We start from the raw sequence: 13,881 nt of genomic DNA, 5'->3' as shown, positions 1-13,881 counted from the left end.
TATCGGCCATTTTCATGATATTTCCAATATCCCGATGGCTTTAAAATGATCAAAAATCGGCCGATAAATATCGGCGGTTGATACATCGGTGCATCCCTATCTAAAACATAAAAACACTTTGCACTAGACTGAAATAGAAACATACACCAATATCTAATAGACAACAGAAATTAGAAAAAAAAAAAAGACAAGATAAATAGGATGCACAGGACAAACAATGTGAAAACAATGGGAATAACAGCATAGTAAAGCATTAACCCATCATCTAGCTCTGATCTTTGGCCACTGCTCACAAGCAATACTTAACTACATAGAGAACACGTTAAGGCAGTTTCCACAGAAACCAGGACATTCTGCACATCTCATTAACACTGTGTAAATTAAGTCACACTGTATCACCTACGGTTAACGATGCCTTCAGCTCCTCATCGGCCTTGTAGAAAATAATCAGTAAGAGACATTTCTGACTAAGCCTGAAACATATGACCAGTTCCAAAGCCTAGTGTACAGCCTATGTAGGTAGCATCTTAAGTTATCATTCGAACATACTTCCTTCTGACCAAACCACCAAGACAAATGTTTGTCACAAAAATTCAGAGTGATGAACATTTTAATTTACATAAACAGCTGTTAAAGGGTCTACTCATGTTGGTCTGAACATTCTCATGCCATTAATGACACAATTTTTTTATTTTATAAATAAAATAAAATGCTAGGTTACTTTGCATACTGTTTTAGTCATGTTTTCCCGGCAGTGTACTAAATCCAAACTGTTTCCACACTTGGGATTCAAAACGTGAAGGTGCAGAAAATTCTCGGAGAGGTTCTGCCTCCACCATGGTTTTGCTTTCTCGTGCCAGCTTGAAACGTATACGATGTTATCTACCATATTGACCCGAATATAAGACGACCCTGATTATAAGACGACTACCCTTTTTCCAGATGTACTTTTTGGAAAAAGGCTTTTTGAAAACCAAATCTTGTTTTTTTTTTTTCTTCTTTCTTTTTTTTCCTCTCTCTCTCTCTGTAAAACACATTTTTTCCTAAATCATTTTTCCTATTTTAATTTTTGTTTTGAAAGTATGGTAAATACTGGTAAAATGTACCAACAATGACATTGAAAAAGATTTGATACACCATAAAAATAACAGGTAGCCCATCTGAATTATATAACATTTAGGCTATCAATCTCATAGTAGCCTACCAAAATTTTATTATCAGTAGAAGTGAAATCTTATTGTAGTCTCCAAATTTGGGTACTGTCTTATGTTTTAAAATCACTTACAGAGGAAGTTTGGTCCCATCAGGCTAACATGACAGTCACGACTTGTGCTGCTGTAAGCTTTTCTTTTTATTTTGTTTTCACTCGCGATCTTTACACCACACATTTCATTACATATTTCATGGCACACTCGTTTTATGCATTTTTGGCGCCACCTATTGTTGTGGGTGTAGTATTGACATGTCAAAGTCTAGACCCTGAATATAAGACGACCACGTTTTTTCAGATGCATTTCCAAGAGAAAAACATCATCTTATATTTGGGTCAGTACGGTAATACAACGGCGCTGTGCACGCAGACCAATAGCTTTATGACGTCAAAGCACTGCGAGAGCTACAGAGATGCTTTCGAATCGTTCTAACGGTACTTCAACGTCATACGCCGATCGGTCAGCGCTGTGCTGCTTCAAGTCGAACACACCTATACATTTCGCTCTCTGTTGGAACAAAACTTCTCCCCACCTCCTCTTAGGAAAAGTAAAAATTAAATACAAATTGATTCGGAGATAAACCAATCGATTTTTTTCTCCTACCCGTAATATAAACATTGTCTGACTTCCTTTTATCGCCATGACAAGTGGGAGTCAGAAGAGGAAGGATGTGCAAAAGTTTGTTTACAAGGGGAAACTATATTTCTGCTTTACTATAAGCACCACCTACTGCCAGAAAATGAGTTCAACCAGTATGCTGGATTTTACACATCTTCGGAATACAAATTAAGGTAGTTTTGATGAAATCCAACAACTTTCTAACTAGGGATGGGCGATATCTTATCGTTTGCGATATATTGGTATAAATTCTCCCCACAATAAGAATTAGTCTTCTCGCAATAATTACGATAAAGTATAGCTGTTGACATCTTTCTGTGTGCGACAGCGTGGAAGGCGGATGTGAAATTGAAGAGGGGTTTATCCTAAATGAGGAGCAATCTGGAACTGGTTTGGTAAGGGCTGTACAGTGCACAAAAAAAAAAATCGGTCAGAATAAATTTAGTACAGTAGCATGTGTATGAGCCCGTTTACAAACCTGTTGTCCAACAAAGATATCATTTATTGACATGCTTTTTCTCCAAATTAAATTCATAACATGGTTGAGCGTTTGAAATAACTTCTCTATGACCAGATGTGGTTTCAGATTACAGAATGAGTGTTATATACTGTGATAAAGGCTATGCCAATTAGCATTTCATTATAAATATACTTTCCTTATAAAAAAATCGCAAGATTACTTGAACACAGATAAACCATATATTTTGTGCAATCGTATGTCTATTGTCTTCAAGTTTCATCAGTTAAAATTTCTCTATCTCCGTTGCGTGTTTTATTCAGCGATAACTGGATACCTTTGTCCGTATCAGGGACTCCATGGAGCGTTGTACATATACTATGCATATGTGGAGTTATATCATCAATATCATCATTTTAAGCCCATATCACCCATCCCTATTTCTAACCCTACATAGACGGCAACGCAACTGACATGTTTAAGGACTAGAAAGGTAGTAAGGGCATTGTTATAACAGTCAATGTGACATCAGTGGTTCAACCATAATGTTATGAAGCTACGAGAATACTTTGTGTATGCAAAGAAAATTTATTCAACAATTTCTTCTCTTCTGTGTCAGTCTTCGATGCTCGTTCACGAGAGTACCACGCGTGTGCATTCCTCTGCTTGTAAACAAGGCACAGCACATCTGGGTTCTACATCAGAACGCCGGCTCCTGTGTCAGCAGCATCACACACATGCGTCGTGGTACTCTCGTGAACATGCGGCGAAGACTGACATTGAAGAGAAGAAACTGTTGAATATAGTCGGTTTTTTTTCTTTGCACACAAAAAGGAATGAATAATTAATGAGGGTGAGTAATTAAAGAAAAAAAAAAAAGAATCACATTACTAGTTGTTATAGCCTAGCCAATGATCACTAGATTTTATACAGAAGTTACTATAATGATTCTGTAAATGGTGATCAGCACCCTATATAATGTGGAAGTTACTGCCTTTTGCCTTGGTGTGACATTTCACTTTTTGTAGACAGTGCAAAAGCAGAGTACAATATCAATATAGTGGTAAAAGTCAAGTTTGAGATCATTTTCATTATAACATTTAATTGCCAGATTCCCAGTGTCCTACCTATAATAATTTTGTCTGTACAAATAAAAATCTTTAAAGCCAGTTTTCTAAGTTTCACACTCTAGCAAGTTTCACACTCTGGAGAAAAGAGGCAATCCACCTGTCACTCAAGTGGCCACGCCCTTAATTATGCAGAACTTTAAGGCTTAATATAACTTAAACGGATGAGTTATTAAAAAAAAAATTAAAATAAAAAAAATTCACCCCCCCTTACAGTTGTCACGAAGGGCAAAATTAGCTATATAGACCAAAACCACTTTTTGTACCAGGCTGTAAACATTTTCTTCTGCTGTAAAGTTGGGCATTTTAACATGGGAAGTCTATGGGACTGACTCCCTTTTGGAGCCAGCCTCTAGCGGCCAGTCGATGAATTGCAGTTTTAGTCACTTCCGTGTTGGTTTCAAGAGAGGGAGTGGGAGGTTGCCACTTGATTAAAACATAACTCTGACCAAATGAGCCACAGCTGTTATAAAATACACAAACCCTACACAAATCTCTTGAATTCTGTATTGATATGCAGTATTAAAGCATTTTTTAAACTTTGCTTAGCTACCATAAACAACCCAGAGTTACACCAGACTCTAGCAGTACAGTACACCAAAACTAAATTGCTTACTACACTTCAAGCGCCCATCTGATATACAGTATATTGTCACAGTACCCAGCCCTACTGAATATAGAAAGAAAGAGAATGGAAAATAAAAGAACCTTTAAAAGACCTCTGACAGCGCTTTCCCTGTAAAGCCAGATGAATCACACATGCCTTCAACAGCTCCTGTCTGGTGGTCAAACCCTAACACTGAGGGTCTATTCTGGGCAATGCACTGGCCCCTGCCCTTTGGCAGAATGCCCTACCGTGACTCTTCATATCAGAGATCGTTCTTCCATAATCAACCCAGCCTGACCTATGTCTACGCAGGATGACCTCTCGTACTCAAGATAAACACCTCCAACAAGCCTTCACAGAACACTTTACAGCAACCCTTAGTAGAAAAATCAGGATCAAAACAAAACATCCAAACAATACCGCTGATATGATCCTAAACATCCAACCAGCAGCTCTCATAAGCCTAAATTTCCATGCCAGCATTCTGACCCACCTCTGGGCATTCTGATACTCCAAAAGCTCTGCTAGGCTAATCTGCACAGCAAAGTAACTACACCAATCCCTTCCTACCTCAGCATACATCCAGCCGCGACTCTTGTCCATACAATACTGTAAGGCAGCAGAAGGCTGTTATTTTTAGACCAGTACACTGGCACTGAACTGGACTGAAACCTGAGCCAGCTCCCCCTGCCATGACCATAGCCAAAACCCCATCCGCTATTACTGGGGCTAGAAACGATCACAATCACAACGATCACAATCACAACGATCACGCCTTTGCTAAAGACACCGACTTGTGGAGGCAGGGCTGCTCAAGGTATTAGCCCTCACTTCAAAGATCAGCTGAAATGACTACACAGCAAAAATACCTGCAATTTAGATGTCTGAGATTTCATTTTCAATTTCATGAAACCAGTCAAGAGTGCTCCCAAGTTGTTTTTATCCCAAAATTAAAATGAAAAAAGTATACATATATGTTTGTAATATACATAGTTTGTAAAGAATTTATACACGAATGTTTAAAAAAAAACAACTTCCAATATCACCTTAGATAAATGGCAGAAGACAACAGTAGGGCTAGGATAAACTCCTGCACGATATATCGTTTCAGCATCGATATCGCAATGTGCGCATCCGCAATAGCCACGTCGCTGGATGTGCGATGTTTAGTATACTGATCGTTATTATTTATTCTGATTATTTTCTTTGCTCACACTAGGGCTGGGCGATATATCGAATATTAGGAATAATATCGCAATAATTTTGACGACGATGTAAAATTTGAAAATATTGTGAATATCGAATTTTTCAAATTCAAGATTACTTTCCCAAAAGAATGTGTCGAACGTCCAATATTACGCCCTCTTACGCATTACCGCACAAGAGACGTGAGGTGGGGGAGGGTTTTTTTGGGGGGTTTTTTACACACATTAGCAAAATTGAGACTAGTGTTAATTTCGTTAATAAAAAATATGACGAAAAATGTTCGTTGACGAGCTTTTTTCCCCATGACTAAGACGAAACGAAGACAAGATGACAATAAGGTTAATAAACGAAAACTATGACTATCAACATGCAATTTCGTTGACGAAAAAAGACGAGACTAAAATGTTTTCCAACAAAAAAAAAAAAAAAAAAAACCTTTACCAAAAATCTCTATTTTCGTCAAAAAAAAAGGAGACAATGTTATTGCTGACTACTCTACACGCCTCTACTACGCGAGCTTTCATGAATGCGGTTGCCAGATATCAAGAGTTCAAATCTTCAAATCAGAGTTTCCCTGTTAGGAGGATACATTTTCTACCCGGTGTTTTGCTTATTTTAAACAATCTGGCAACCATGCGCACACGCTCGCTCCTCATTGCGGAAGCGCCGCCACCGATGATCTGAAAACACAGACAAACAAGCTGGAGTTTAGCGATCAAAATGAAACTGTCACTCAACTGGTCTGTGTTCTGTCATGAGATCTCGACTATATTGTTTGTAATCGCTGAATAAAAGCACTTAGTCAACTGCTGTTGTTTGAATAGAGAAACAGGCTATTGCAATTTGGAATTACTATTAGGAATTTCACTGTTTTAATATTTGTAATTTGTTTTACCAGTTTCCATAATATAGAAAGAGAGAGTACATAAGTCTTTGGTATTAATTTCTATTTCTATATATATATATATATATATATATATATATATATATATATATATATATATATATATATATATATATATATATATATATATATATATATATACATATATATATATATATATATATATATATATATATATATATATATATATATATATATATATATATATATATATATATATATATAAAGGCCTATAATGAATCAGTACAGTAGATTAATTTAGGTCAAATGTATGAGTCCACATTCTATTGATTTGTGCTCATGGTGGTGGCACATTTCCCCAAATTTGCTAAATTTTCTAAGAAATACCTGCGTTCCAGCAACTAGCTCCCCATCTGAGAGGGTTAGTGCCAGTGGGAACATAGTTTCATGCCACAGAGCTTCTCTTAAACAGAGACAGTTGATAGACTTGTGTTCTTAGCTGAAAAAAAGTTTTGAGTGTTGAGTCAGAGTGCATTCACACTTTTTCTACACATGAAATATGAAAGCAAATAGACATGATTATAACGATATATTTTCTGTATGCGTTTTGTATGCAGCTAATGGTATTTTTTTATAGCAATAAAGGGTGTTAATGACAAATATTAGCAGTGTAGCGTTATTAAACATACAAAGAGTGCATGTGTCTGCATACTATAGAATCAAAATCAACTATAGATCACAATCGGAAGTTATTACAAGCACTCAATGATGGTTTAAAGTGATTAAGTAAATACATTAATTACATAGATTTTCAAGTGTAGCTTGATGCTAATTGTACTTCTAATTATATTTTAGGATGTAGCCTATTCTTGTAAGCATTATATACAGTTTGTGTTTCTGGTGTAGAACCAAACTTTTACTTAATTTAATGCTGTATATTGAGCAGCGGACGATGTTAAATCCATATACGAGATACATATCTGAGGAAAAATGCATATCTGAGGAAAAATGCATTAGTAGAATTGAATTAATAGAAGGCAAACAATCTTTTCACGCTCTGTGTGAAAGCACCGTTCGTTGGCGATTCGCCTCACTTTTTCGCATCACACTCAGTGTGGAAAGGCATTTAGGTGAAGGTAAACAATTGAGAAAGAAAATTGATGTGTAACAGTATAGTCTATTGGTTCATAGAGGTTTAATGTTCCAGCTTTCTGTGTCGGGTTCGTGAATGTTAATAAAACAACAAAACGCAGAGAAAAATCATTTTTGTAGCTTTAACAGATTTATTAGATTTAATTTATACAGTGAAGACTATGTAGTGTTATTTTACATTTGATTATCAATTTCTGTACCTGAATATTACCTGTAAAATATAAAGCACTGTCTATTTCATTTGTATCTTTGTTCTATTATATTTAACTATGCTTGTGATTTGTCTATTTTCTATGCTGATTTACTCACCTAAAATCACCCCAATAATTGATTATTTTTTTCAAATAGAGCTATTCAAGATTTTTATTTTTTTTTCATATCGCAACATCACAGAAAAACAAAATATCTCAATGTGAGTTTTTTCCAATATTGTGCAGCCCCAGACAACAGGCTTTTTATTTTTTTATTTATATTTTTAACAGGCACTTTTGCATGTCGCACTCTTCTGCCATCATCTTGTCTGTCTCACCTCACTCTACTCATGTGATAAATGAAAATTGGTCTGATGCGACTGTCATTCAGCACCTTCCATTGAGCAGCCGCGTTCAATTTTAATTGTAGTGTCTGTTCTTTAACTGAACTAAATAATATTACTAAAAAAAAAAATCTAAATTACGGTGGGGGCAAGTGATGTAACTGGTGTTGCGGTTTCACACCGGTAAAACCGTCAACACAGTCTATTGCAGCAACCCTAGTACATAAGAATCATACTTCATATCAAAACATTAAACAAGTACACTTTATAAGGGTGTTTGAGTTAGAGAATGATTGCCTTGACTGACATTTCAGTTAATAGAATGTGCAGGCTATGTGTGTGCTTGTTGGTGAGTTTCCCCCCTCATTATTGCAAGTATGCATGCACTGATTGAATGGCCACCAATTTTTATCAGCCGATATTTGTCTCCTGTGATTGGCTGACCTAAACTCAGAAGTCATCTTTTATTAGCTGCAGCACATAGGAAATCACACATACTGTACAATGCTACTCTAATGACTAAAAGGGGTGAATCATTCGCAATTTCACAAATTCATCAAACATGCTGTAATTCAAATGAATTTGTCGGTTTGTTCTAAAAACATTAATAGCATAAACATTAATAGCGGTATTCTGATTTTATTTTATTACACAGAATGCATGCATGTTTATATAAAGACACGTTTTAGGGCTTTTTATTGTCGCCTAATCTGACGATTATTTTTCCGATTATTCGACTAATCTATCGATTATTTATCTATTAATCTATTTATTATTTTCTTATCAGTTGATGAATTCTTTAAGCTAGCTGTAAATAACTAATTTCTGCTATTAATCTTTTAGTATTTTAACGTTTTGAAAACGTTTTCTCAATTAATACTTTACAAAAAAACAACAAAGAAAAATAAATAAAAAAACAACAAGAAAAGAGAGAAAAAGAAATAAATAATTTATAAAAAATAAAAATGAAAGAACGAAAGAAAATAAATTAAAAAAGAGAAAAAGAAATATAACAATAATAAATAATTAAAAAAAGAAAAAAGCAAGGAAGCAAGAAAGAGATAGAAAGAATTACAGGGCAGTGATACAATCAATAGAAATGCATATATGGCTGCATTCACAGTTACTGCTTGGGACTGACAGCAGTTGCTTACAGGTGAGAGACTTGAAATGTTTTATTAATTCAGCAGATTAAAACATCTGTTTGAATATCTGTATGAATGAACAGCTGAAGTCACAACCGCATTCAGTACACTAGAGACAGAATCAAAAATGGAGTCATAACACCAGGAAGTTTTATCACAGTTGACAGCCCGTTTTTAAATAAATGAGCCCAGTCGAGGCTTGTTCAATTCATCACACAATTAAACAACTAACAATGACTTTAAATGCTTTGTTAGCGAGTGCAGAGAGCGCGTTTGGTGCATGTGTCTCAAAACTCGCGGGATCGCGCCCACGGCACTGACGGCAACTCCAGTGGATCTTCAAATGAACACGAATCATTTCTCCTTCTCTTGTCTCTGTGGGTGAATTAAACCCGTCATGATTATATAGGCAACTCGATGTCCCGTGCTGTTCCGTTCATTCAGCGCAGCTTTGAACGCAAGTTCGGATATATATATGCGGTTCTGGCAGTCATATAATAATAAAATGCTCTATGAACGCAACTCTATGAAGTGATGTTGCCATGCTAGCCTTTACCTCCTGCTCTACAGTCTTGTTTTGTGGTCAACATGGCAGAAAAACAGTCTTAAGTAGGGATAACTGCAGGCTCGCGCACTGGGCATGGCTGAAGGTGTGAAGCGTCGATGCATCCCATGCTAATCGACGCATTTTCATAAATCGACGTAATCAATGACGTCGACAAATCACTGCAGCCCTAATACGTTTAACCATGTTTATAGTTCAGGCATCAATAACAATGACTTCATGATGAGGATTCTTAATGATTGTTAGAACAAAACACCAACATCGAAAACAAATCAGATACTAAAAAATGTCTCACTTGAGCAGTTTTGGAACAAGTAATTACAAGTAATAGATATACTGCTGTGTGTGACAAGGGTCACTTACAGCTAAAACGAGACTTGAGCTTAAATATCAGGGTTTCATGACCTCTTAAAAATAAATTTTGGTGATTAACATTGGCTGATCTTTTTGTTAAAAAAAAAACATTGATTACATCTGCCACAAATTTCCTGATTGGTGCACCACTAGTTGTAAGGTTTGCATATCTCAGAGTGAGAAAAGGATTTCTCTGTGCATAGATAAACAACGTGAAAGATCTTGTAGTGTGAGCACTTAACAGGATCAAAAGCAGTGTAAGTGGCATAATGTGTAATATCCTCCATATGTTCTGGGTTGAATCAATTTCATATTTTGCCACACGTCTTACAATCGCAAAAGACGACCCAGAGAGATCAGTTGTGTCACAGAAAGCTTGCGTGTCAGTTGCATCACTGGTGGCAGTGAATACCGAATACTGAAGTCCACTTCTAGCACCCTTGCAGCTGGTGTTCTACATGTGCACTATGTTGAAACTAAAACCTGGATGCAGAATTGAAGTGTTTGCACACAGTAACATCCAATCTAACCAAAAGAGCCCAGCACTGATATTACCAATACACAAACACTCAATATCAAAAATACCACTGGTGCCGAGTCAATACCAAAGTCTTAAAAATGCAACAATATTTAAAAGGTTATAATCAAGTACTGTGTCAATTTGTTACTTGCTGATAGGCGGTTGCTTTCAAATGCTCCTGTGTATTTTTGTTTGCACGTTCTGTGAAGAGCATCAAAGTTCTATTTACAACACGTTTTTAATGTTGAGCATTGTAGTCAATCACATGATGGGATACTCTCACAAGCAGTTCTAATGGTGTGCACAGACCAAAAGCGAAGCAAATATTCGCATCGCCTTAGCGCCCTAGATTACTCGTGGGGTGTTTGTTGTGTCACTTGGGCGAAAACATTGTGTAATTCTCTCCTCAATTTTAGGATGCATCCGGACATATAAATAAGCACTTCGCTGAATGGCTTGTGTATATCACGCTTTCGCTGCAACCACAGCGTTCAATTGGCGTCATTCACATCGCAAATTAGCATCTATTCATTGTTCATTAACTGTTCATTCTGCTTAGCACTCCATCATAGCAATGGACAGGATGAAGGAAAAAAAAAAAAAACTGATAGTGTATGTCAAAATAGATCTGCGATTCAAATCAGAGTATAAATATAAACTATCAGACCTGACACCTGCTCTATGCAATGAGTCTCTTTGTTCTTCTTTTACTAGTATGTGTTCACTGAAATGTTTTAAAGTAATGTTTGTTTAGTTAAGTGAAAAGATTAGCAGGCTATATTGTTCAAATTTATCACTTATTATCATTTATAAGTTTTCCTATGGTACCAAAATTGTTACTTTGTATAGACAGACTACTGACATTTTGGTCTCGTGACAGCACTAGTCTCAATAAGATGGCCTACACCAACCTTCAGATGTTTAGTCTCCTATTTTGTCTAACTTGGGAATCCCATGAATTAGAGCGTGCTAACTTGTTTTGAACTTGGAACATTGCGTTAAAAATACAGAAGCAGTTTGAGCACTCACTTGCTAGTTTGGCCTGCAGTCCGGAGGGCCCAGGCTTGGAGGAGGTCTCAGCCTTGGCCGATCCCGGCAGGGACAGTTTGGGCTTTGGCAGGTTGACTTTGGAGTTGAAGCGGGATGTCCAGTCAAACTTGGAGGAGCCAGCAGCCTTGCTCTGCTCTTTATCCCGGCTGCTCCTTCGGGGAGAAGGGGAGGATGCAGAGCGTGACCGTCGCGCTTTGCTCTGGTCCTTGCCTTGTTTTAGCCGGGCACCCTGAGGGGCACAGCTGTTGGCGCCTGTGGCGGCCGAGGAGGAAGAGGAAGAGGAGGATGAGGAAGAGGCAGAGGAAGAGGAGGAGTCAGTCACGGTGCTACACCCAGCTTTGGCTGAGGCGGCCGATTTGGACGCCAGCTTGGTGGGTTTGGCTGCCCGGCTGGCCTCGCTGCGGGGTGGCAGGGGGCCTGCCGCGCTGCTCGAGCTGGGGAGGGAGGAAGAAGAGGAGGACGACAACGAAGAGGCGTCTGCCTTCTTGCGCTTTTGAGAGGGGGTGCTTGAGGCCCCACTGGGGCCAGGGTAGGTCGCGCTCTTCTTGCTCAGGGCTCTGGTGGGAGCCGGCTCGGCTGCTAACCGTCTCTTTTTGGACTTGGTGCTGACAGATGCCGGAGCCTTCCTCGGCTCTGTAACTTCAGGTGAGGTTGTGGGGGCCGATGGCCCACTGGATGAACTCTCCAAAAGGTGGCTGGACACCGCTTTGGGCCGTTTGGCCGGGCTGGGCGAAAAGGTGATGTTGGGCTCTGAAGCTGAGCTGCGTTTGAGAGCACGGGTGCTGCTGCCCTCCCGTCTCCCCTGCTGGCCAGAAGTCCCTGCTGTTTCCAACTCTGGATCTGGAATCGAGTGTGAACCCACGGATAGAGAGAGGCTGTTCCTGTAAAAACAAACAGAAATGGGAAAGACTTGAGTGCCAAAGACAGAGCAGTCGTCACTTGGTGAACTTGCGTCACAAAAGATCCACACGCAATACAGGAGGAAAAAGGGATACCTTCGAGAGGCGTGGCCGCGGGCGGAGCCGACGGCAGAGCTGGGCGGGGCTTTGGAAGCCTTAGAATTAGATCTTCTATTTTCAGGTGGGGAATTTGCTTTTTGGTTTACTTGCTCTGGCTGCAACCTGGAGAGGTTGGGAATTAAATGGCAGAGAGCAGTGTGGGATGGGCAGTAAATGAGGAACACCTCAAATTCAATTTCACGAGCTGACTACTTCTGCAGTCCTACAGCACTTCCTACACACCCGTCAACCCATCGGCAAAGACAAACAACAATCATTAGAGTTTCTATCTAGACATTTCTCACAAGTTGAGAGCATCACCCTGAGTTGGGCAGCTAAACTATTAGCCATTTGGCTGTGTCGCTGGAGGACATAAAGTACTTGTTTGAAAGAGAAGAGACAAAAGTATAAAAAAGACACACACTGTCAGTCTTCCCTGCACTGCTATTCAGCAAAGGTGCCATGCTACTACTGAATCTACAGCACTACGGCAAAGGAAATTATATATTCAAGTTGGGAGTTTGCAGTGTGAATTGAATGTGACTAGAGAGACAGACTGGGCACCCTAAAATAACCCACATATATTTCTACTGTTGATATCACATAACCAATATAGTCTGCATCCTGAACAGCTTATTCTTATTAGATGGTTATGTCTTGAGATCACAAGTTATCCGATTACACTAACGTTCAACAGTTTGGGGTCAGTAGTTTTTTTTTTGGAAAGAATTTAATACTTTAATAAAACAAGGACATCTTAAATCGATCAAAAGTGGCAGTATTTATAATGTAATGAAGATTTCTATATCAAATCAATGCTGTTTCTAAACTTTCAATTCACCAAATAATCACGGAAAAAAATATATTAAGGCTTCCAAAAAACATATAAATTAAGCAGCACAACTGTTGTCAACATTATTGATAATAAAGGTTTCATTAATCAAAACCGTTAAGGAACCATTACAGACGCACTTAGTAATGTTTTGTTTATGTCGCAGTGGTCAACAGGGCTGTCGCCTTGGATTGATAAAGAAACCTAGCGATGCATCACACAGGCAGAAACAATTTTTAAAAAAAAACTTCAGTCAGATATTATTAATTTAAGCAAAGAGTAAAAGTATCCAATAAAAGAGCCTTACTGAGATTAAAAAGTGGTACTGGAAAGGTCATGTGACCTCAACATTGTAACTGTTGCACAAAAAGGATTCTGCAGTTTCAACTGCTCTAGATGAAATTGGGAAGATAAAGATACACACACAGACCTAAACCAAGGACGTATTCTGCACTTTGGTGCAAAGTTTGGCAATTGCGTACTCACCTTCCTGCAAGTGTGTGGTCTATTGGCTGGGCCGCGGCTGTGTTCCTCTGTGAACGGCGCAGTGACCCCCCTGGATTGGAATTAGGCCGGTTGGACATTGGCACCTCTCTCCTGAAGGGACATACCCTTTCTAGACACTACCATTCACTGGTA

At 38.4% G+C, this 13,881-nt stretch overlaps 1 protein-coding gene across 9 annotated transcripts in view; it reads right to left on the bottom strand.

Annotated features, from left to right (window-relative positions):
* Positions 1-13,881, bottom strand: part of trip12 (thyroid hormone receptor interactor 12) — a 52,704-nt gene that overhangs the window by 30,141 nt on the left and 8,682 nt on the right. For 7 of the 9 annotated variants that reach the window (XM_058750663.1, XM_058750660.1, XM_058750666.1 and 4 more), the window contains 3 exons: positions 13,729-13,875; positions 12,408-12,533; positions 11,392-12,293 (listed from right to left, as the gene is read on the bottom strand). In XM_058750663.1, coding sequence (XP_058606646.1) covers positions 11,392-12,293; positions 12,408-12,533; positions 13,729-13,826 — 1,126 coding nt within the window. In that variant the 5' untranslated portion in view covers positions 13,827-13,875. The remainder of the gene's footprint in view (positions 1-11,391; positions 12,294-12,407; positions 12,534-13,728; positions 13,876-13,881) is intronic. The other 2 variants (XM_058750668.1, XM_058750669.1) reach the window with 1 other exon arrangement.

This window comes from Onychostoma macrolepis, chromosome 18 (genome assembly GCF_012432095.1).
Source record: "Onychostoma macrolepis isolate SWU-2019 chromosome 18, ASM1243209v1, whole genome shotgun sequence".
NCBI classification, from domain to species: Eukaryota; Metazoa; Chordata; class Actinopteri; order Cypriniformes; family Cyprinidae; genus Onychostoma; species Onychostoma macrolepis.
This window is presented reverse-complemented; position numbering and strand designations above follow the sequence as displayed.